Source organism: Pseudophryne corroboree, chromosome 1 (genome assembly GCF_028390025.1).
Source record: "Pseudophryne corroboree isolate aPseCor3 chromosome 1, aPseCor3.hap2, whole genome shotgun sequence".
NCBI lineage: Eukaryota > Metazoa > Chordata > Amphibia > Anura > Myobatrachidae > Pseudophryne > Pseudophryne corroboree.
In genome coordinates this window covers 310,131,600-310,156,076 of record NC_086444.1, presented here as the reverse complement: position 1 = coordinate 310,156,076, position 24,477 = coordinate 310,131,600, and the positions used below count along the sequence as shown (strand labels likewise).

General features: G+C 45.2%; 1 protein-coding gene across 1 annotated transcript in view; it reads left to right on the top strand.

Moving 5' to 3' along the window:
• ATP6V0A2 (ATPase H+ transporting V0 subunit a2) overlaps positions 1-16,257 on the top strand; it is a 182,818-nt gene extending 166,561 nt beyond the window's left edge. Inside the window, exons 19-20 of the mRNA XM_063964483.1 lie at positions 9,137-9,311; positions 13,740-16,257. Coding sequence (XP_063820553.1) covers positions 9,137-9,311; positions 13,740-13,842 — 278 coding nt within the window. The 3' untranslated portion in view covers positions 13,843-16,257. The remainder of the gene's footprint in view (positions 1-9,136; positions 9,312-13,739) is intronic.
• The last annotated feature ends 8,220 nt before the right edge of the window (positions 16,258-24,477 follow it).

Genomic DNA, 24,477 nt, shown 5'->3' with positions numbered 1-24,477 from the left:
CGGTGAAGCTGCTGAGTATTTACTTACAGCTTCTACGGACGTCTGTCAGGTCAGTTCTCGCCTTTCAGCGTCACTAGTTCGGCACAACGGGCTCTCTGAAAGCATTACCTTCCGCTAGCAAGAAGTTGTTTAATTCTAAATTAGAGACCTCAGCCTTTTCGAGGCCGTGGTAAAGGAACACCCACACCTAGTAGAGGTGGTAGAGGACGTGGTTTACAACGCTAGGGCCACCAAGAAGCCTGGGGCATGAGTTCTGGAAATCGCAATTCAGTCTCTACTAGATTCAGCAGTTTATTTACAGTCCCTGTTCACTAACAAGGTCAGGGTTGTTATTCCAGGTTTTTGTAGGACCAAAGCCGGATGGCTCGGTCAGACCAATATTGAACTTAAAGGGTCTAAATCAGTACGTCACTTACTACAGCTTCAAGATGGAATCCCTGCGGTCAGTAATTGCAGGTTTAGAGCTACAGGATTACAATTTGGCCACTTCATCAGAGGTTCTTGCGTTTGCGCTACGGCGAAACTATTACCAGTTTCAGACTCTACCGTTTGGCCTCTCGTCAGCGCGTCGGGTAGTCACCAAACTGATGTCTGTGATAATAGCTCATCTCAGATCCCTGGGAGTGATAATAGTTCCGTACTTGAACCATCTAATCATCAAAATCTGTCTCAACAGATGATCCTCCAACATAATTTACCTACCAGAACAGAAAGTACAGAGTATTCGTCATCTGGTACAATTAGTGCTCAAGCCACGCACAGTCTTGGTACATTTGTGCATTCGATTGTTCGGAAATATGGTGCCAGCCTTTGAAGCGCTTCAGTTCGAAGTTTTCACTCACGTCCTTTTCACCTGGATGTGCTCGCACAGTGGTCGGCCTCGCATCGGCAGATTCACCAGATGGTGGTGATGTGGCCACGGGCCAGAGTATCTCAGCTCTGGTGGCTCAAAGTACACACGCTAACCGCAGGAAAACGGTTCGGCGTCTGGAATTGGATAATTCTAACGACGGACGCGAATCTCAGAGGTTGGGGAGCTGTGGTTCAAAATTGTCAGCTCCAAAGTCTCTGGGCAGATCACGAAAGATTGCGGTCTCTAAATGTCCTGGAACTCCAGGTAATTTACAATGCGCTACGACAAGCAGTGCACATGCTTCGGTCTCAGACTGTCAGAAGTGCAGTCAGACAACGCGACGGCGGTCGCATACATCAACAAACGAGGAACGAGAAGCCGCATGGCCATGCGGGAAGTAGCTTGAATCCTCAATTGGCCCGAGCATCACCAAGTGATATTGTCGGCAGTGTTCATTCCGGGAGTGGACAACTGGGAGGCGGTTTATCTAAGCCATCGGGATTTTCATCAAGGAGAATGGTCATTAAATCCAGAAGAGTTTCACATGTTGGTCCAGAGGTGGGGTTACCCTCAAGTGGACCTGATGGCATCTCGCCACAATCACTAAACGCCCCAGTATGTGTCCAGAACGCGAGATCCAAAGGCAGTGGCTATGGATGCTCACAATCGCGTGGCCGTACAGCCTCGTGTATCTGTTTCCACCGTTTCCGCTGCTCCCTCTGTTGCTACAACGGATTAAAAGAGAGTCATACAGTCATACTAGTGGCGCCTCATTGGCCTCGGAGAGCTTGCTTCTCGGATCTCCGCGGACTACTCGCAGACGATCCTTGACCGCTCCCGCTACGTCCGGACCTGTTACAACAGGGTCCGTCCCTTTACCCCGATTAGCGCGGCTGCGTTTGACGGGGTGGCTGTTGAGACCGCCCTCTTAAGAAGAGAGAGCATTCCATAATCGGTTATACCAACCATGTTACGTGCTAGGAAGTCAGTTACGGCAGCTCATTATTACAGAATTTGGCGTGCCTATATAGGTTGGTGTGAAGCTCGGAAGTTTCCGACATCATATTTCAAGTTATCCCGACTTGTTATTTCTACAAACGGGGTTAGATGGAGGACTGCGTTTATCTACACTAAAGGTGCAGCTATCTGCTTTGTCAATTTACTTTCAAAGACGATTAGCTCTATTGCCGTCGGTACACACTTTTCTGCAAGGTGTCCTCAGAGTACAGCCTCCATTCATTCCACCTACAGCGCCATGGGACTTGAATCTGGTTTTAGTTTTTTTACAGTCTTCATATTTTGAACCCTTACAACAAGTAGTTATTAAGTTTCTCACTTGGGAAACAATTTTTCTCCTAGCCTTAGCTTCGGCAAGGCGTGTTTCACATTTGGGTGCCTTGTCATGCAAGCCACCGTATTTGGTGTTTCATGATGACAGCGGAACTTCGAACGAATCCTGCTTTCTTGCCAAAGGTAGTGTCATCTTTTCACATCAAACAACCAATAGTAGTTCCTGTGTTAACAGAAGATTCTGGAACTTTGAATGTGGTACGCGCATTACGCGTTTATGTATCCCGAACATCTGCAGTTCATAAGACGGATACGTTGTTTGTTCTCTATGAGCCTGCCAAGATGGGTTGGCCAGCTTCTAAGCACACCTTATCCAGACGGATTAAACTGACCATACGTCAGGCTTGCCTTCATGTTAGGTTACAGCCGCCTACATCAGTAACAGCTCATTCCACACGTTCTGTGGGAACTTCATGGGCAGCTGGTCGTGGGGTTTCTACGACGCAGCTTTGCCGTGCGGCTACATGGTCATCAGTGCACACGTTTGTGCGCTTTTACAAGTTTGATACGTTTGCGGCATCAGCGTCTAGCTTTGGCCGCCTAGTGTTACAGGTGCCAAACAGCTCTCCCGCCCACGAGGGAAGCTTTGGTACGTCCCAAGAGTACTCCAGAGACCCCTAGTGGATGAAAAAGAAAATAGGATTTTGGTACTTACCAGGTAAATCCTTTTCTTTGAATCCATAAGGGGGCACTGGACGCCCGCCCAGAGCAGTTTTACCTGGTTTGTGGTAAGTTCAGTGGATCTTATGGTAACACATTCTCACAGATTTATCGGTTATGGTGTTAACTGTTTAGTTGTCAGTTACGTTATGTGTCAACTTTATTGTTGTCCGTTATGTTATAATGTTATAGGTAATTCTCCATTGTTCATCCTCTCTATCGCTCCTGTTCGCCTCAGGAAAAAACACTGAGGTATTCTGGGAGTATGGAAGGGAGGAGAGTTACTGAAATTTAAATATTCAGTGCCTGTCCTTGCTAACACCGTCCATATCCAAGGGTACTCCAGTGCCCCCTATGGATTCAAAGAAAAGGATTTACCTGGTAAGTACCAAAATCCTATTTTCTCTTTAAACAAAATAATCCAGGATACCCTCTGCATGGTATAGAGGACTGATGCCCTTGCTAGAATCACCCCCAAAACCATGACGTACACCCTACCATGTTTCACAGTGATTACTTTGCATTGTATATTTGAAATTTATGGCAACGGCCATACTTTAAAGGACGCCAGATTAAATTTGCTCGTCAGTAAAGTATGTGGAAAGGTCACCTTTGACGCTCAAAAAGCAGCCACTGCTTTTTGTTGTGGTTAACACCCTATTACCTATATCTGATAAAGCTAAAGTGAGTAATAATATTTCTGCTGGGGGGTACACTGGGCTCCACAGGGAATGACATTGGGGTGTAGAGTAGGATCTTGATCCGAGGCACCAACAGGCTCAAAGCTTTGACTGTTCCCAGAATGCCTAGCGCTGCCTCCTCTATAACCCCGCCTCCATGCATAGGAGCTCAGTTTTGTAGTTGGTGCCATGCAGTAGGCAGGTACTTAACAGGGGGGCTGCTCCAGCAGCCCTGAAAGAAGCTTTTAAAGTATTTTGAAGACTTGAAGGGCTGCAGCAGAGACACTGACTATGTTAGATGTCAGTCAGACATCTCCTGCTGCAGCTCCATCACCTCCCCCAGCGGCACTGTACACTCCCGCGCCCTGGTTGCAGGGTACCTACTGCGGAGGCTCCGGTTTTCTTCATTGTTAGTCACACACACTACCGCTGCTCTCCCGGATCGCGTGGCCGCACTACAGGGAGGAGGTAAGGGGTCCCCTCAATGGGACCCGCTGTTAATCGCAATCCCACGTGGGAGGCGGGCGCTGGCGTGGACACTGTGGTAGTACAGGGACCCCACTAGACCACCATGGCATGTTTTCTTTTATAAAACCGTTTTACTAAGCCCCCAGTACCCGGTGGTGAAGTCCAACAGGGGGATAAGGCTTTGACCTGTAGCCCCTCCCCCAGCTCCAGGGCTCCATTTAGAGTAAATGTTCTCGCCCTGGAGCTGCATCTCTCTCTCTCCCTCACTCCGTCAGCGTTTGGGCGCCAGCCCGCTTCCAAAACTGACTGCCGCATGATGGGGGGGGGGGCCGACTTCTAGGGTTTGCACAGGAATGGTTGAAGACCGCTTCTGATGCCTGGGTACGGGAAGTCGTCACTCGAGGTTACGCCGTATCCTTCAAGATTCGCGCCCCTCATCGATTTTGCCTGAAGGACGTCCCTTCGGATCAGGTGAAGGCAAAGACTCTTCATTCAGTGGTACAGTCCCTTCTGGACACAGGAATGGTAGTACAGGTGCCTCTGGCTCAGAGAGGCAAGTGGTTCTATTAACCGCTGTTCCTAGTCCCGAAACCAAATGGGTCTTCCCGGCCCATTCTCAATCTCAGGTCCTTGAACAAGTTTGTGAAGGTCTCCAAGTTTCCTATAAGTTTCGTATATGGAAACTCTTTGCTCTGTTGTTCTGGCCTTGGAGCCTGGGTACTATATGGTCTCACTGGACATACAGGATGCTTACCTGCATATTCCCATTGCAGTGTCGCATCAGCAGTACCTGAGGTTTGCGTTTGGTAACCTCCATTACCAGTTTTGGGCGTTACCTTTTGGTTTGACCACGGCTCCGCAAGTCTTCACCAAGGTAATGGCGGTAATGATGGCTGTACTCCGCCATCAAGGGGTCAGGATCCTACTGTACTTGGACGACTTGTTGATCCTGGCAATTTCCCCAGAGATTCTCCTACGTCATCTAGATTTAACTGTCCGGTTCCTGCAAGCCCACGGGTGGTTCATCAACTGGAAGAAATCCTCCCTGGTCCTTGCTCAGAGCATGGTGCACCTGGGAGCGTTGTTGGACACTCACAACCAACGGTTGTTCTTGTCTCAGGAGAAAGTCTTGAAGCTTCAGGACAGGATTCGATGCGTCCTATCTCGTCCGCAAGTGTCGATACATTCGGCAATGCAAGTGCTAGGTCTCACGGTGTCAGCTTTCAACATGGTTGAGTACGCTCAATTCCATTTCCGCCCTCTCCAGAGGCTAATTCTTGCCAAGTGGGACGGCCTGCCTCACCGGATCAGAGCTCATATGATCTCATTATCTCCGGAGGTCCGTCTGTCACTAAGCTGGTGGCTTCAGGACCAACGATTGAGGGGTCATCCCTTCTGGATCTCCAACTGGGTCCTTATGACGCCAGTCTAAGGGGTTGGGGCGCGGTGTTGGAGCAACACTCCCTTCAGGGTCGGTGGACCAAGGAGGAGTCTCTCTTCCCAATAAACATTCTGGAATATTGGGCGGTGTTCAACTCATTGAACTTGGCCCAGTGTTTGATATAGAACAGACCTGTTCAAGTACGGTCGGACAACGCCACCATGGTGGCGTACATAAATCATCAAGGCGGCACTCGAAGCCGCATGGCAATGAGGGAAGTATCACGGATTCTTCAGTGGGCAGAACACTACCTGCCAGCCATATCGGCAGTGTTCATTCTGGGGGTCCTAGACTGGGAAGCGGACTTTCTCAGTCGTCAGGACGTACACGTCGGAGAGTGGAGCCTCCATCCAGAAGTGTTTCAACTCCTCGTGGACAAGTGGGGTCTTCCAGATGTGGACCTGATGGCATCTCGACACAATCACAAGGTCCTGGTCTTTGGGGCAAGGACAAGGGATCCTCAAGCAGCGTTTGTGGATGCACTGGCAATTCCATGGAACTTTTGGCTGCCATACGTGTTCCCTCCAGTGTCACTCCTGCCCAGAGTAATAAGGAAGTTCAAGCAAGAAGGAGGAATCCTACTTCTGATCGCTCCAGTGTGGCCCAGACGGCATTGGTTCTCAGACCTTCAGGGTCTCTCGATAGAGCGTCCCCTTCTACTTCTGCAGCGCCCAGATCTCCTCGTTCAGGGCCCCTGTGTATATCAGGATTTAGCCCGATTAGCTTTGACGGCGTGGCTCTTGAAGCTTCCGTCTTGAGGGCCAAAGGATTTCCTGAGGCGGTCATTCAAACCATGTTGAAGGCCCGGAAACTGGCTTCTGCTCGGATTTACCATAGGGTCTGGAACTCTTACTTTGCTTGGTGCGCATCTAACAATCATGACGCTTACAAGTTTAGTACGGCCAAACTTTTGGCCTTTCTACAACAGGGCCTGGACTTGGGCCTTCGTATGGCCTCCATCAAGGTTCATATTTCTGCCTTGTCGGTTCGGTTACAGAGGAAAATTGCGACCTTACCTGATGTGCATACATTCACTCAGGGTGTGTTGCGGATTCAACCTCCTTATGTCCCGCCGGTGGATCCTTGGGACTTGTCGGTGGTTTTGGAGGCCTTGCAAGTGTCTCCGTTCGAGCCTCTTGAATCTGCAGACCTTAAGTGGCTTTCTCTTAAGGTGGTGTTTCTGCTGGCTATAGCCTCTGCTAGACGAGTGTCGGATTTGGGTGCCTTGTCTTGTAGGTCACCATATCTGATTTTTCACTGTGATCGGGCGGTTCTTAGAACATGCCCTGGGTATTTACCAAAGGTGGTGTCATCTTTCCACCTTAATCAGGAGATTGTGGTTCTGGCCTTTGCCTCTCCTGAATTGTCTTCCAAAGAGCGGACTATAGTAACAGGCTGGTCGTCCAGCTCCTGTTACTATAAAGGCCCATTCTACTCAGTCTGTTGGACCTTCTTGGGCGGCCCGCCGTGGTGTGACCCTTGAACAATTGTGCAAGGTGGCTACGTGGTCCTCATTTAACACGTTTTATAAGGTTCTATGCCTTTGATACTTCCGCCTCCCAGGATGCTTCCTTTGGATGCCGGGTTCTTGTGCCCGCTACAGTGCGTCCCCTCCCATAAGGAACTGCTTTAGGACATCCCCAATGTCATTCCCTGTGGAGCCCAGTGTACCCCGCAGCAGAAAATGAGATTTATGGTAAGAACTTACCATTGTTAAATCTCTTTCTGCGAGGTACACTGTGCTCCACCGTGACGCACTTAGCTTCTTTGGGTTGGTATGGCTTTAGCCGCTGACACCCTCTCCTGTCGTGAGAATGTGGTGTTTGTGGCTACTAACCGTTGTCGTCTCTTTTACCTGCTACTGCATTGGACTGGTTAACAAAAACTGAGCTCCTGTGCACGGAGGCTGGGTTATAGAGGAGGCGGCGCTAGGCATTCTGGGCTAGGCTAGGCAAGCTTTCAGCCTGTTGGTGCCTCGGATCAAGATCCTACGCTACACCCCAATGTTATTTCCTGTGGAGCCCAGTGTACCTCGCAGAAAGATTTAACAACGATGATTTCTTACCATATATATATATATATATATATATATATATATATAGAGAGAGAGAGAAGACTGGCACCTCCCTTTCCAGACTGCATCTTATGATTCCTTCATCATATAAGGTCCAGACAGTGGAAGGAGTTGTGCTTATGTAAAACAAGGATGAAAAAAAACAAAATAGTGCAATAATGTTGAAAAAGAATATCTTCCGTAGTTAAAATCAGAATATGCTAAAAACAAGAATTCAAATTTGCTCGTCATTCCTTAACATGGTTGCACATGATCCTTCAGTTGACTATTTCCACTTGAAATGTGGACATTTTATTTTTTCCCATAAATCTTTGGCAATTTGTGGTGCAGACTTGTAGGAGATTACTACCAACTTGTATCTAATCATTCTGTCCACCCTGGATGCCATGGCTTATTATTGACATGGCCCCGGGCACTCTTAAGATGATTCCAAACATTGACAGTTCGAAACGGGATGCCAAAATTGTGCGCAACGCTTGCTGAGTACGTCTCTGCCTTAGAGCACGTATGATGTTCTCCCTCACATTTGCTGAGTATTCCTTTCTGCCTGCCTTAACAAAGTCTGTGTTGTAAATTCATGTTTGGTAGAGACGGAACTTACAAAACATAGACGTCAAAAGACTTTTGACCCTTCGACGCCAAGGTATTTCTCTGGTAAATATCTTTCTCACCAATATCCTGTGAAGTCCCTGTGCTGTAAAATGTGTGACGATCGCACCATTTTCTATCAACTCCAAGCACGAAAACTGGTCTTTCAAAAGGCTTTTGTGGTGTTTCATCAGATGTCTAGGTTGACATTGCTTATTTTTATACTGTCTTTGGGCAAAGAAGAATAATAACTTTCCTTATTGTGCACACTATAAATTGGGCTCTTATTTTGTGTACTCTTCCAGTAATGTCAATAGGTAAACATAACACACACATTAATGTCTGACCTCTAATTATGCTGCATAATTTTATCATTTGTGCAGTCATTTCTGTCCCTTGCCTCTCCGTCATACATACAAACATCCCTTAACATTATCATCTTTTATTTATATGCCGCCACCAAATGCCTGCATTGTCGTGCAGAGCAAAATGACAATTAGAACTATACAATATTATTAAACGACCAATACAACGGGAAAATAAAACATTGAGATACAATACACAAATTCAGTGACCATTAATAGCAATAGCACTCATTGACTCTGTGCCCTGGGAGGCCGGATAGAAAGGAGTTGATATTATGCTTATTGAACATTATAAGTCAAAAAATGTGTGTACTGCTCTGTTTTTTTTTATTTTTGTTTTTTTTTATTGCATTCTTATCTGCCTCTGTGATTTAATTTAATTCCCATTTAAAAATATAAAAATAGTAAAAATAAGTTTCTAATATTCATTAAACCATAGGGAGCCATATGCTGCCAATGTTTTTTATTGTACCTAAATTGTTAGATTTAGTAATGGTTCTGATTTACAAAAAAACACGGGCTTCTGTGCTGAGCTCATATTTTGTTTGTGTTCTAATCCTCTTCCAATCATAACATTTTCATTTCATTCCTGTGGTTTTATGGTTCTATAATCCATATACTGTATTAATGTTCATTTCTTGTCTTGACACTTTTCAGAGCTATCCGAGGTCCTATGGACAATGGTATTAAGAAAGGGTCTGCATGTGCTGCCCCCCAGCGTTGGGGTGTTTCTGCTGGTACCTGCCATGGCTGCTTTTTCTGTGCTGACTATTTTTATTCTTCTTGTCATGGAGGGCCTGTCTGCATTCCTGCATGCACTCCGGTTACATTGGTGAGTTGCTTTTGGCAATATGTTAGCTCTGTATAACCTTACTGTATTGTTTATCATGTAGCGAAATCACATTTTAATATTTTGTACAGAATATTTTTGTAAGTATACTGAGCCAATTCATATCTGTACTCGGGCAAATATATGTGCAACATGAAAAATTGCTGATACAATATTATATATTAGATTTCATGCAAGTCTGATACTCTATGGAAATACTATATCTCTGGGCCTGTAGCACATTCATGGTTGTGGTGTGCTTAGTTGATCTCTGATACCTTGTTGGTCTTCTCCTTTTGTGGCTCTCTGCCTCCATCTTATTTGCTTGCCGCTGCAAGTGTATGCTAAGCAGTTGGATAAAAATGTATTCTAAACATACAATTCTGTTTGAAACCTGCTTAGTTAAAAGTCTCCAGTCTAGGAAAATACAGAAAGCGCTCCATCAAATAACCTTTAAACAGTCGGGGTCTGTATACACTTTTTTTTTGTAATTGCAGGTGGCCGGGGTCTCTATACACTATTGTTTGGTAATCGCAGGTGGCCGGGGTCTGTATACACTATTGTTTGATAGTCGCAGTTCGCCAGTGCCTGTATACACTATTGTTTGGTAATCGCAGTTGGCTGGGGCCTGTATACACTATTGTTTGGTAATCGTAGGTGGCCGGGGTCTGTATACACTATTGTTTGATAGTCGCAGTTCGCCAGTGCCTGTATACACTATTGTTTGGTAATCGCAGTTGGCTGGGGCCTGTATACACTATTGTTTGGTAATCGCAGGTGGCCAGTGCCTGTATACACTATTGTTTGGTAATCGCAGTTGGCTGGGGCCTGAATACACTATTGTTTGGTAATCGCAGGTGGCCGGTGCCTGTATACACTATTGTTTGGTAATCGCAGTTGGCTGGGGCCTGTATACACTATTGTTTGGTAATCGCAGTTGGCTGGGTCCTGTATACACTATTATTTAGTAATTGCAGGTGGCCGGGACCTGTATACACTATTGTTTGATAGTCGCAGTTCCCCGGTGCCTGTATACACTATTGTTTGGTAATCGCAGGTGGCCGGGGTCTATATACACTATTGTTTGATAGTCGCAGTTTGCCGGTGCCTGTATACACTATTGTTTGGTAATCGCAGTTGTCTGGGGCCTGTATACACTATTGTTTCGTAATCGCAGGTGGCTGGGGCCTGTATAACACTATTGTTTCGTAATTGCAGGTGGCTGGGGCCTGTATACACTATTGTTTGGTAATTGCAGGTGGCTGGGGCCTGTATACACTATTGTTTGATAGTCGCAGTTCGCCGGGGGCCTGTATACACTATTGTTTGGTAATCGCAGGTGGCCGTGGCCTGTATACACTATTGTTCGGTAATGGCAGGGCCCTGTATACACTATTGTTTGATAATCGCAGGTAGTCGGGGCCTGTATACACTATTGTTTGGTAATCGCAGGCGGCCGGGGTCTGTATACACTACTGTTTGGTAATTGTAGGTGGTCAGAGCCTGTATAAATTATTGTTTGGTAATCGCAGGTGGTCAGAGCCTGTATAAATTATTGTTTGGTAATCGTAGGTGGTCAGAGCCTGTATAAATTATTGTTTGGTAATCGTAGGTGGTCAGAGCCTGTATAAATTATTGTTTGGTAATCGTAGGTGGTCAGAGCCTGTATAAATTATTGTTTGGTAATCGTAGGTGGTCAGAGCCTGTATAAATTATTGTTTGGTAATCGTAGGTGGTCAGAGCCTGTATAAATGATTGTTTGGTAATCGCAGGTGGTCGGAGCCTGTATAAATTATTGTTTGGTAATCGTAGGTGGTCAGGGCCTGTATACACTATTGTTTGGTAATCGCAGGTGGTCAGAGCCTGTATAAATTATTGTTTGGTAATCGCAGGTGGTCAGGGCCTGTATACACTATTGTTTGGTAATCGCAGGTGGTCAGAGCCTGTATAAATTATTGTTTGGTAATCGCAGGTGGTCAGAGCCTGTATAAATTATTGTTTGGTAATCGTAGGTGGTCAGAGCCTGTATAAACTATTGTTTGGTAATCGTAGGTGGTCAGAGCCTGTATAAACTATTGTTTGGTATCAGTTGGCCGGGGGGCCTGTATACACTATTGTTTGGTAATCGCTGGTTGCCGGGGCCTGTATACACTATTGTTTGGTAATCGCAGGTAGTCGGGGCCTGTATACACTATTGTTTGGCAATCGCAGGTGGCCGGGGCCTGTATACACTACTGTTTGATAATCGCAGGTGGTGAGGGCCTGTATACACTATTGTTTGGTAATCGCAGGTGGTCTGGTCGGTGTCTGTATACACTAAGGTGGTGAGGGCCTGTATACACTATTGTTTGGTAATCGCAGGTGGTCGGAGACTGTATACACTATTGTTTGGTAATCGCAGGTGGTCAGGGCCTGCATACACTATTGTTTGGTAATCGCAGGTGGTCAGAGCCTGTATAAATTATTGTTTGGTAATTGCAGGTGGTCAGAGCCTGTATAAATTATTGTTTGGTAATCGTTGGTGGTCAGAGCCTGTATAAACTATTGTTTGGTAATCGTAGGTGGTCAGAGCCTGTATAAACTATTGTTTGGTATCAGTTGGCCGGGGGGCCTGTATACACTATTGTTTGGTAATCGCTGGTTGCCGGGGCCTGTATACACTATTGTTTGGTAATCGCAGGTAGTCGGGGCCTGTATACACTATTGTTTGGCAATCGCAGGTGGCCGGGGCCTGTATACACTACTGTTTGATAATCGCAGGTGGTGAGGGCCTGTATACACTATTGTTTGGTAATCGCAGGTGGTCTGGTCGGTGTCTGTATACACTAAGGTGGTGAGGGCCTGTATACACTATTGTTTGGTAATCGCAGGTGGTCGGAGACTGTATACACTATTGTTTGGTAATCGCAGGTGGTCAGGGCCTGTATACACTATTGTTTGGTAATCGCAGGTGGTAGAGCCTGTATAAATTATTGTTTGGTAATCGCAGGTGGTCAGAGCCTGTATAAATTATTGTTTGGTAATCGTAGGTGGTCAGAGCCTGTATAAACTATTGTTTGGTAATCGTAGGTGGTCAGAGCCTGTATAAACTATTGTTTGGTATCAGTTGGCCGGGGGGCCTGTATACACTATTGTTTGGTAATCGCAGGTGGTCTGGTCGGTGTCTGTATACACTAAGGTGGTGAGGGCCTGTATACACTATTGTTTGGTAATCGCAGGTGGTCTGGTCGGTGTCTGTATACACTAAGGTGGTGAGGGCCTGTATACACTATTGTTTGGTAATCGCAGGTGGTCGGAGACTGTATACACTATTGTTTGGTAATTGCAGGCAGGTACAGGCACACAGCACTGGTATGTAAGGATAGGTGAGTAGAAATAAAGTACAGGGCTGATGTATCAAATAGTGAATAGAGTGGACAAGTGTAGAAGTTGCCCATAGCAACAAATCCACGTCAAGGTAGCATTTATCGAGGACATTCTATCAAATGACTGGTAGAAATGGGTTTGTTACTATGGCAACTTCTCTATTTTGGCTGCTTAATGCATCAACCCCATAGTATTTAATAGCAGATGCCCACAATTTATTCTAAAAGCAATGAATGAGTGAAGAAACATTTTTAGCCCCAGGTAAATTGGTGACTCTACCTTAAATGTGAATACTGTTTAATGAGTACATAACATTGAAAATATATACAATTTACTAATTCGTCTAATTACAATGGCAAATTATTGAAGGTTATCAGTTAATATTTAAGGATGATTGCACTCAAACCCCCAAACTGAGCTGGGAGGATGAAGTAGAATATGTCCAGCATTGCGTGGCTTTCCTTGTGCAGCAAATTGTCCAGTAACAGTGCTGCTGGCACGTACCTAACATGTTACAGATCTGATTGGAAACCTGACTTTAGGCAATTAGCATTCTGTGATTGGATTATACTTGTGATATGACTAGGCCACCCTTTTAAAAGTCCATACAGTATATTTAAAATGGTCTTTTTCTTACTCCTATATCATCAGAGAACAGAAATGTTGTATTTATCAACCATTTGAGGAACACAGATTAACTAATTGGATCTTTTACAAGTTTTCTAAGTAAAATATGATTTTATGATTTCTGTTCAGTGATACTGAGCGCTTCACTGCTTCCCTCTTTACAGTATGTACAATGGTGCTATCCTAATGAAAGAAAGGGGGGAGAGGAAGTCTCTAGGGGTTACTAGTTACTCTTTGTTACCTCATAGACTTGAGGAAGAGTGGATTTATTGGTACATAAACATCTTTTCTAATTAAGTTGTTTTCATTAAGCTGTTTTAATTATAATTGTAGATTTAATATCTTCATTTTTAAATATGTTTGTAACATTATAGCTATATTTGATGAACTAATCATGTAATGTTTATGTAACATTATATTATTTATCTACTTTAACAGGGTGGAGTTTCAGAATAAGTTTTATTCTGGTGCCGGATACAGATTTACACCTTTCTCCTTTAAGCACATGTCTTTGCATCTGGACAGAGAAGATTTTCTGTAGGTGGCTTCTGATTTATCCTACAGAGGCATGGATAAGAACTCTTCACTTGATAAACATAGTTTACACCAGGTTTTTCAACTTTATGGTATCACGCCGCTTCATAATAACTGCAACTGTTGTAATTCCCTTCCATCTATTACATTTTAAAAATACTGAAAGTCATTTTAAGTTTAATCCACTAGAATGGAATAAAACTTTTACAACTCAAATTGAATTAACAATTGGATCTGCCTAATGGGCCCTACACACTGGGCGATATTACTGAAAGATATGAACAATCTAATTTATTAATGAACGTGATACCGTTCATATCTTTCAGTGTGGAGGCACCCCCAGGAGCCGGGTGACTGAGGGGGGGGGGGGTAGTGAAGAAACTTCACTCCTCCCGTCACCTCCTCCCACGTATCGGCGGTCGCGCAGTGTGTAGGGCCCTTTAGGCTGAGTACACACTATGCAATAAATTGTTCGTACAGCTAACAAATGATATATCACTAATGCACCGGCGTTTGTTTACAGCCATTAAGTCTTTGAACAACATAATTCACAGACATATTGGTTGGCTGTGCAGCACGGCAGATGATGCTATGGGGAACATTTATTAATCAGTGATAAGAGTGGAGAAGTGGCCCCATCAACCAATCAGCAGCTCTGTATCATTCCATAGTATGCAAATTATAGATGTTATTTCAGTGCTAATTGGTTGCCATGGGCAACTTCTCCACTGGCTCACTTCTCTGCTCTTATCACTGCTTAGTAAATGTCCCCCTATATCTTGTAGATATAACTGTACATCTGCCTGTGTGTGCGGGCGGCCGACCCACCTTTTATGCTGGCCGCAGAAATTGCCAACCGTTGCATCACAGCTGGGCGGGCAGTTGTAATGTCTAGCCAAGCATATATAACAGCCGATTGGTAGGTATAGCTTGCCAAATTTGTCGGTCAGCCAAGTGTGTACTCAGCATGAGGATGCCCTTGTACATACCTCCCAACATGACCCTCTCCAGGAGGGACGCAATGCTCTGCTTCTGGACTTTTCTGTTATTGTATGATTGGCATCACCTGTGTTGACCAGATAAATGGATAAGAAAGGTGTTTCAGCACAGGTGAGGGCAATTATACATTAAGAGAAAAGTCCAGGAACAGAGTATTCTGTCCCTCCTGGAGAGGGTCGTGTTGGGAGGTATGCTTGTAGGTTGGGAAATCCTGGTTTTTCGCATGAGAGCATTACTGCATTTCATTCCTTAGCTTTTGTTTTCATTTTGTATTTCCAGTATTTTTATCGATTATGACATAGGTCTGCAAACTCGTCCTCATTACCCCACACAGTGCATTTTTTGCAGGTAGCCCAGCAGGTGCACAGGTGTATTAATTACTCACAGACACATTTTACAAGGTCTGCAGGTGGAGTTAATTATTTCACTTGCGATTCTGTGAGGAGACCTGCAAAACATGCACCGTGTGGGGTAAAGAGGACCGAGTTTGCAGACCTATGTATTATGATAACATTAAATTAAGCATTTTGTTAAAAAGTAAGGTCAAATTGGCACGCATAAAATTGTAATATAACATTCAAGAGCTCCCCTTTTTTATCATTGTTTATTGAACACAAGTGAAGGGATGAAGTCCTCCAGCTTTAGTGATCTGTTACAAGTTTGGAACATGGAAGGTGTAAGAGGACAATTTTCAGAAGTGGACAAAACCTGTACGGGTTTAAAAAGAAAAACATACAACAGAAACCGCAAAATATTATCCCTTTTTAATAATATTTGAAGTTCAAACTAAATACTGTATTATTTCCTACACAAAAGCACTCTGCAAGTATTCTTAACACATGCAAAGACAAGCTCATTTAAGAGGGCTTCCCTAAAAGATTTCCTACCTCTTCAGACACATGCTAAATTGACTGTCATATGAATTTATGTATATTTGTTATAATTTTGAAAAGAATTTGGGTTATGCAAGTACTGAGAAATGTGACATACCAATACTTGCAGTTCTCCTGAATAATATAATGCTAATTATATTAAACCTTGATAACTTAAGCCAAGAGTGAGATTTAGATGCTGTGTGAAAAAAGTTTAATGAAGATTTTATATATTTGCAAGATGTATGTATGAAAACATGTGAGAATTTTAACGTGTAATGTACAGAATTTCAAATTGCACTCCTGTAAATCTTATTTTTAAGTGAGAAAAAATTGTTTTATTTTGTTTTGTTTTTGAGGTGAGTAACAAAGGATAAAGCAGGATATTAAAATGATTTACCTGACATTTTCTTACAGGTGTTTCTATTGTACAAAATTTTCAGCTCTCATGTCATTTGCTATGCCTCCTCTTGAGTTTGCCTATTTGTTGATGACTTTTTTTTCGTAAATAGACAAATAATTAAAATACAGTGACCTGTTTCAAAGATTAATTGGCCTCCATAAACAGATTGATATATTTTTTTTATCACAAATGTGTGCACGGTTTTCTTTTTATGTTGTACCTGCATCCTCATTACAATAACAAGCACAGCAGAACATACTGGAGCATGTAGAACTACAAGCACCAGCAACCCCTGCATCCAGTGGCTACTGGAATACTAAGTTCCACTAAGAACTACCTAACATAAAAAGGAACGCCCATTTCATTTGTTCACCATATATTGAGCTGCTAAATACAAATGGAATCTTCTTTGTGTGGCACTCCATAGGGAATCTGCCTCAACAATGTACAGCAAAGGGATTTAAATGAAGAAACATACCGTAAGTAACTAAATCAAGTGCTCCTTATAAATGGAAGAGCCTTATGTCATCTACGTTAGTAAGGTTCTACTTTGCACCGACACATCCATAATATGCCACAATTAAGTACAATATTGTAGTATGTGATCTACCAAAGAGTAGTGTAATACAGATGGTGCAACTTTCCATACCTGCTATATCTCATAGCTAAATGAAACTGGACTGAAGGAGCCAAACAAACCTTTTATCATCTACTCAGAGGCAGAACTCTGGGAGGCAACGGAGTCATCTGCCGCCGGGCTCCTGCTCTGTAGGGGGGCACCTCTCCTCCTATTCTGTGACACCATTGAATGAAGTTAATTGATAGCTGTCGCTGTCATTTCAGTGGCCGACTTCCTCACTGGTCCCTGCACCTTACAAATCACACCCTCTTTATTATACTGAATATACACATTTTACAAGTATCACACCCAGGATTAGAAACCACAACCTATTACACTGGAAACAGACACCTTACTGATGAAGCTGTTTGCTCCTGTATAGGAAATATGAGAATTTTAACTATATGAAGATACTTCTCTGACAATTACATGTAACTTTATATAGTTAGAATTCTCATGCTTCCACTACAGGAGCATATAACTCCATCAGTAAAGTGTCTGCTGTTAGTGTTACAGGTCATGGGTTCTAATCCTGGGTATGACTGCTAAGAAATGTGTGATTTAAAATAAAAGACAATCAAATGTATAAATACAGTATATAATTTTTTTTCAGAACACTCCATATACACACACACATAGATAGATAGATAGATAGATAGATAGATAGATAGATAGATACACGCACACATACATACATATATTTATCTTAATATAGGAAATAGTGGGGCACCAATATTTATCTTGCCTCCGGGCAACTGTGACGAACTTACGCCACTGCATCTACTCAAGTGGTGTTTTATGATGCATGATGTATTCTGTGTATGATGCATATTTGCTCATGAAGTTAAATGCCAGTAACTACAATGCAATGCAATATTACTGTATGTTAATAACCTAGAGGCCAGTATATTATACAGTTTCCAAACGTACTGTATGTGCTGGACATGAGGGTGGAATGAGCTAACCCAAAAGCACAAAGCTTGTCCCATATCAATTCGATATGATCTTTTAAGAGTAACTAACACATGTAAGAGCTGCTTTTGGTTATTATTATTCTTTTTACATTTATTTGTGAACACAAATGCTAGTTATTTATAATCAGATTGCATTTATTAAATTAATTTTTCATAATGAGTCAGATAATCCAGGAAATGCCTTTTCCACAAGATATAAGACGCACTATTTAGCGGTTAGCACTGATTTCTGATGCAAAATGCAGGTGCATCTATATCTCCATCCCAAGGTCTTCAGTTTATGGGGATAATTATGGACACGACATCACGTGTTTTTCTCCCGCCAGACCAGGTTCAGGATATCCAAAGGATATTTAGGCTAGCACTAACGTGGGCGGTGTCAGTGCACCTCTGCATCTGCCTGTTGGGGAAGATGTTGGCCTCTTTTGAGGATCTTCAATTCATCAGGTTTCACTCTTGTCCCTTCCAGTTGGATCTCCTGTCGCAATGGTCCGGTTGTCATCTGCAGATGCATCGAATGATACAATTGTCGCCTTAGACCCAGGTCTTGCAACTGTGGTGGCTTCAGCCTCACAATCTAAACACAAGCTGGCAGTTCGGAGTTAAGAACTGGGTCACTGACAACAGACGCCAGCCTCAGAGGTTGGGGCGCAGTCGTTCTGGACAACCAGTTCCAAGGTCGTTCGTCATGTCAGGAACAGAGGCTGCCCCGAAAGCTCAGATGGGCGGGGCTTCAAGATATGATCCACTTGGTGGTGTTCATTTCGGGACTACCTCAGTCATCAGGACTTCCATCCAGGAGAATGGGCTCTACATCCAGATGTGTTTCAGCAGTTGGTCCGGTGTTGGGGTTGCCCACAGGTCAATCTGATGGCCTCCTGGCTTATTCATCAACTGCCTAGGTATGTCTCCAGAACATGGGATCCAGCAGCGAAGGCAGGGGACACTGATAATTCTCTGACAGTACTGCCTTGTCTATCTGTTTCCCTCTTTTTTCCCTTCTTCCTCAAGTGCTCAAACGCATCAAGCGCGCATCTGCCATGGTCATCTTGGTGGCCCTATATTGGCCTTGACAGGCATGGTTTTCGTATCTTCACATGCTACTTGCAGTCGATCCTTTGCCATTGCCTCTTCGTCCTGATCTCCTACAGCAATGTCTGTTCGTTCACCCCGATTTCTCTATCGTCCTAAGTGGATGCTGGGGTTCCTGAAAGGACCATGGGGAATAGCGGCTCCGCAGGAGACAGGGCACAAAAGTAAAGCTTTTACAGGTCAGGTGGTGTGTACTGGCTCCTCCCCCTATGACCCTCCTCCAGACTCCAGTTAGATTTTTGTGCCCGGCCGAGAAGGGTGCAATTCTAGGTGGCTCTCATAAAGAGCTGCTTAGAGAGTTTAGCTTAGGTTTTTTATTTTACAGTGATTCCTGCTGGCAACAGGATCACTGCAACGAGGGACAGAGGGGAGAAGAAGTGAACTCACCTGCGTGCAGGATGGATTGGCTTCTTGGCTACTGGACATGAAGCTCCAGAGGGACGATCACAGGTACAGCCTGGATGGTCACCGGAGCCACGCCGCCGGCCCCCTCACAGATGCTGAAGCAAGAAGAGGTCCAGAATCGGCGGCTGAAGACTCCTGCAGTCTTCTTAAGGTAGCGCACAGCACTGCAGCTGTGCGCCATTTTCCTCTCAGCACACTTCACACGGCAGTCACTGAGGGTGCAGGGCGCTGGGGGGGGGGCGCCCTGGGAGGCAAATGAAAACCTTTAAAAAGGCTAAAAATACCTCACATATAGCCCCAGAGGCTATATGGAGATATTTACCCCTGCCTAAATGTACTAAATAGCGGGAGACGAGCCCGCCGGAAAAGGGGCGGGGCCTATCTCCTCAGCACACGGCGCCATTTTCTGTCACAGCTCCGCTGGTCAGGAAGGCTCCCAGGTCTCTCCCCTGCACTGCACTACAGAAACAGGGTATAACAGAGAGGGGGGGCAAAATAAATGGCAATATATTAATATAAAAGCAGCTATAAGGGAGCACTTAATCATAAGGCTATCCCTGTCATATATAGCGCTTTTTGGTGTGTGCTGGCAGACTCTCCCTCTGTCTCCCCAAAGGGCTAGTGGGTCCTGTCTTCGTATAGAGCATTCCCTGTGTGTCTGCTGTGTGTCGGTACGTGTGTGTCGACATGTATGAGGACATTATTGGTGTGGAGGCGGAGCAATTGCCAAATATGAGGATGTCACCTTCTAGGGGGTCGACACCAGAATGGATGCCTTTATTTGTGGAATTACGGGATAGCGTCAACTCGCTTAAGCAGTCGTTTGCCGACATGAGGCGGCCGGACACTCACTTAGTGCCTGTCCAGGCGCCTCAAACACCGTCAGGGGCTGTAAAACGCCCCTTGCCTCAGTCGGTCGACACAGACCCAGACACAGGCACTGATTCCGGTAGTGAAGGTGACGAATCAACCGTATTTTCCAGTAGGGCCACACGTTATATGATTTTGGCAATAAAGGAGATGTTACATTTAGCTGATACTACAGGTACCACTAAACAGGGTATTATGTGGGGTGTGAAAAAACTACCAGTAGTTTTTACCGAATCAGAAGAATTAAATGACGTGTGTGATGAAGCGTGGGGTGCCCCGATAAAAAACTGCTAATTTCAAAGAAGTTATTGGCTTTATACCCTTTCCCGCCAGAGGTTAGGGAGCGCTGGGAAACACCTCCTAGGGTGGACAAAGCGCTAACACGCTTATCAAAACAAGTGGCGTTACCCTCTCCTGAGACGGCCGCACTTAAAGATCCATCAGATAGGAGGATGGAAAATATCCAAAAAGGTATATACACACATGCAGGTGTTATACTACGACCAGCTATTGCGACTGCCTGGATGTGCAGTGCTGGGGTAGTTTGGTCAGAGTCCCTGATCGAAAATATTGATACCCTGGACAGGGACAATATTTTACTGTCGTTAGAACAAATAAAGGATGCATTTCTTTATATGCGTGATGCACAGAGAGATATCTGCACACTGGCATCACGGGTAAGTGCTATGTCCATTTCGGCCAGAAGAGCTTTATGGACACGACAGTGGACAGGCGATGCGTAGAGGAGTTATTTGGGGTCGGTCTATCGGATTTGGTGGCCACGGCTACGGCCGGGAAATCCACCTTTCTACCTCAAGTCACTCCCCAACAGAAAAAGGCACCGACCTTTCAACCGCAGCCTTTTCGTTCCTTTAAAAATAAGAGAGCAAAGGGCTATTCATATCTGCCACGAGGCAGAGGACGAGGGAAGAGACAGCAACAGGCAGCTCCTTCCCAGGAACAGAAGCCCTCCCCGGCTTCTACAAAAGCCTCAGCATGACGCTGGGGCTTCGCAAGCGGACTCGGGGGCGGTAGGCGGTCGTCTCAAGAATTACAGCGCGCAGTGGGCTCACTCGCAGGTAAATCCCTGGATCCTGCAGATAATATCTCAGGGGTACAGGTTGAAATTAGAGACAGAGCCACCTCGCCGTTTCCTGAAGTCTGCTTTACCAACGTCCCCCTCAGAAAGGGAGACGGTTTTGGAAGCCATTCACAAGCTGTATTCTCAGCAGGTGATAGTCAAGGTACCTCTTCTACAACAAGGGAAGGGGTATTATTCCACTCTTTTTGTGGTACCGAAGCCGGATGGCTCGGTAAGGCCTATTCTAAATCTGAAGTCCTTGAACCTGTACATAAAGAAGTTCAAGTTCAAGATGGAGTCACTCAGAGCAGTGATAGCGAACCTGGAAGAAGGGGACTTTATGGTATCCTTGGACATCAAGGATGCGTATCTCCACGTTCCAATTACCCCTCACACCAGGGGTACCTCAGGTTCGTTGTACAAAACTGTCACTATCAGTTTCAGACGCTGCCGTTTGGTTTGTCCACGGCACCTCGGGTCTTTACAAAGGTAATGGCCGAGATAATATTTCTTCTTCGAAGAAAAGGCGTATTAATTATCCCATACTTGGACGATCTCCTAATAAGGGCAAGGTCCAGAGAACAGCTAGAGATGGGTTTAGCACTATCTCAAGAGGTGCTAAAGCAGCACGGATGGATTCTGAATATTCCAAAATCCCAATTAATGCCGACAACTCGTCTGCTGTTCCTGGGGATGATTCTGGACACAGTTCAGAAAAAGGTTTTTCTTCCCGAAGAAAAAGCCAAGGAGTTATCTGACCTGGTCAGGAACCTCCTAAAACCAGGAAAGGTGTCTGTACATCAATGCACAAGAGTCCTGGGAAAAAATGGTAGCTTCTTACGAAGCAATCCCTTTCGGCAGATTCCATGCAAAGGGATCTGTTGGACAAATGGTCAGGGTCGCATCTTCAGATGCACCTGCGGATAACCCTGTCGCCGAGGACAAGGGTATCCCTTCTGTGGTGGTTGCAGGAGGCTCATCTATTGGAGGGCCGCAGATTCGGCATGCAGGATTGGATCCTGGTGACCACGGATGCCAGCCTGAGAGGCTGGGGAGCAGTCACACAGGGAAGAAATTTCCAGGGAGTGTGGTCGAGCCTGAAAAAGTCTCTTCACATAAGCATTCTGGAACTAAGAGCAATCTACAATGCTCTAAGCCAGGCGGAACCTCTGCTTCAAGGAAGACCGGTGTTGATCCAGTCGGACAACATCACGGCAGTCGCCCATGTAAACAGACAGGGCGGCACAAGAAGCAGGAGGGCAATGGCAGAAGCTGCCAGGATCCTTCGCTGGGCGGAGAATCACGTGATAGCACTGTCAGCAGTATTCATCCCGGGCGTGGACAACTGGGAAGCAGACTTCCTCAGCAGACACGACCTTCACCCGGGAGAGTGGAGACTTCATCCAGAAGTTTTCCACATGCTATTAAACCGTTGGGTAAAACCAATGGTGGACATGATGGCGTCTCGCCTCAACAAAACACTGGACAGGTATTGCGCCAGGTCAAGAGATCCGCAGGCAATAGCTGTGGACGCGCTGGTAACACCTTGGGTGTACCAGTCGGTATATGTGTTTCCTCCTCTGCCTCTCATACCAAAGGTATTGAGGATTATACGGCAAAGAGGAGTAAGACTAGTGGCTCCGGATTGGCCAAGAAGGACTTGGTACCCGGAACTTCAAGAGATGGTCACGGACGATCCGTGGCCTCTACTTCTGAGAAGGGACCTGCTTCAGCAGGGTACTTGTCTTTTTCAAGACTTACCGCGGCTGCGTTTGACGGCATGGCGTTTGAATGCCAGATCCTAAAAGGAAAAGGCATTCCAGAAGAAGTCATTCCTACCTTGATAAAGGCAAGGAAGGAAGTCACCGCGAAGCATTATCGCCGTATTTGGCGAAAATATGTTGCGTGGTGCGAGCAGCGGAGTGCTCCGATGGAGGAATTTCAACTGGGTCGTTTTCCTACATTTCCTGCAATCAGGATTGTCTATGGGTCTCAAATTGGGATCTATTAAGGTTCAAATTTCGGCCCTATCAATATTCTTCCAAAAAGAATTGGCCTCAGTCCCTGAGGTCCAGATTTTTATCAAAGGAGTACTGCATATACAGCCTCCTGTGGTGCCTAAGGTGGCACCGTGGGATCTAAATGTAGTTTTAGATTTCCTCAAATCCAATTGGTTTGAACCACTAAAGAAGGTGGATTTGAAATATCTCACATGGAAAGTGACTATGTTACTGGCCCTGGCTTCGGCCGGGAGAGTATCTGAACTGGCGGCTTTGTTTTATAAAAGCCCTTATTTAATTTTCCATTCGACATAGGGCAGAGCTGCGGACGCGTCCGCATTTTCTCCCTAAGGTGGTATCAGCGTTTCACCTGAACCAGCCTATTGTAGTGCCTGCGGCTACAGACGACTTGAAGGACTCCAAGTTGTTGGACGTTGTCAGAGCCTTAAAAATATACATTTAAAGGACGGCTGGAGTCAGAAAATCTGACTCGCTGTTTATACTGTATGCACCCAACAAGTTGGGTGCACCTGCTTCTAAGCAGTCGATTGCTCGTTGGATTTGTAACAAAATTCAACTTGTACATTCTGTGGCAGGCCTGCCACAGCCTAAATCTGTTAAGGCCCATTCCGCAAGGAAGGTGGGCTCATCTTGGGCGGCTGCCCGAGGGGTCTCGGCATTACAACTCTGCCGAGCAGCTACGTGGTCAGGGGAGAACACGTTTGTAAATTTTTACAAATTTGATACCCTGGCAAAGGAGGACCTGGAGTTCTCTCATTCGGTGCTGCAGAGTCATCCGCACTCTCCCGCCCGTTTGGGAGCTTTGGTATAATCCCCATGGTCCTTTCAGGAACCCCAGCATCCACTTAGGACGATAGAGAAAATAAGAATTTACTTACCGATAATTCTATTTCTCGGAGTCCGTAGTGGATGCTGGGCGCCCATCCCAAGTGCGGATTATCTGCAATACTTGTACATAGTTATTGTTAACTAATTCGGGTTATTGTTTAGGAAGCCATCTTTCAGAGGCTCCTCTGTTATCATACTGTTAACTGGGTTTAGATCACAAGTTGTACGGTGTGATTGGTGTGGCTGGTATGAGTCTTACCCGGGATTCAAAATCCTCCCTTATTGTGTACGCTCGTCCGGGCACAGTACCTAACTGGAGTCTGGAGGAGGGTCATAGGGGGAGGAGCCAGTACACACCACCTGACCTGTAAAAGCTTTACTTTTGTGCCCTGTCTCCTGCGGAGCCGCTATTCCCCATGGTCCTTTCAGGAACCCCAGCATCCACTACGGACTCCGAGAAATAGAATTATCGGTAAGT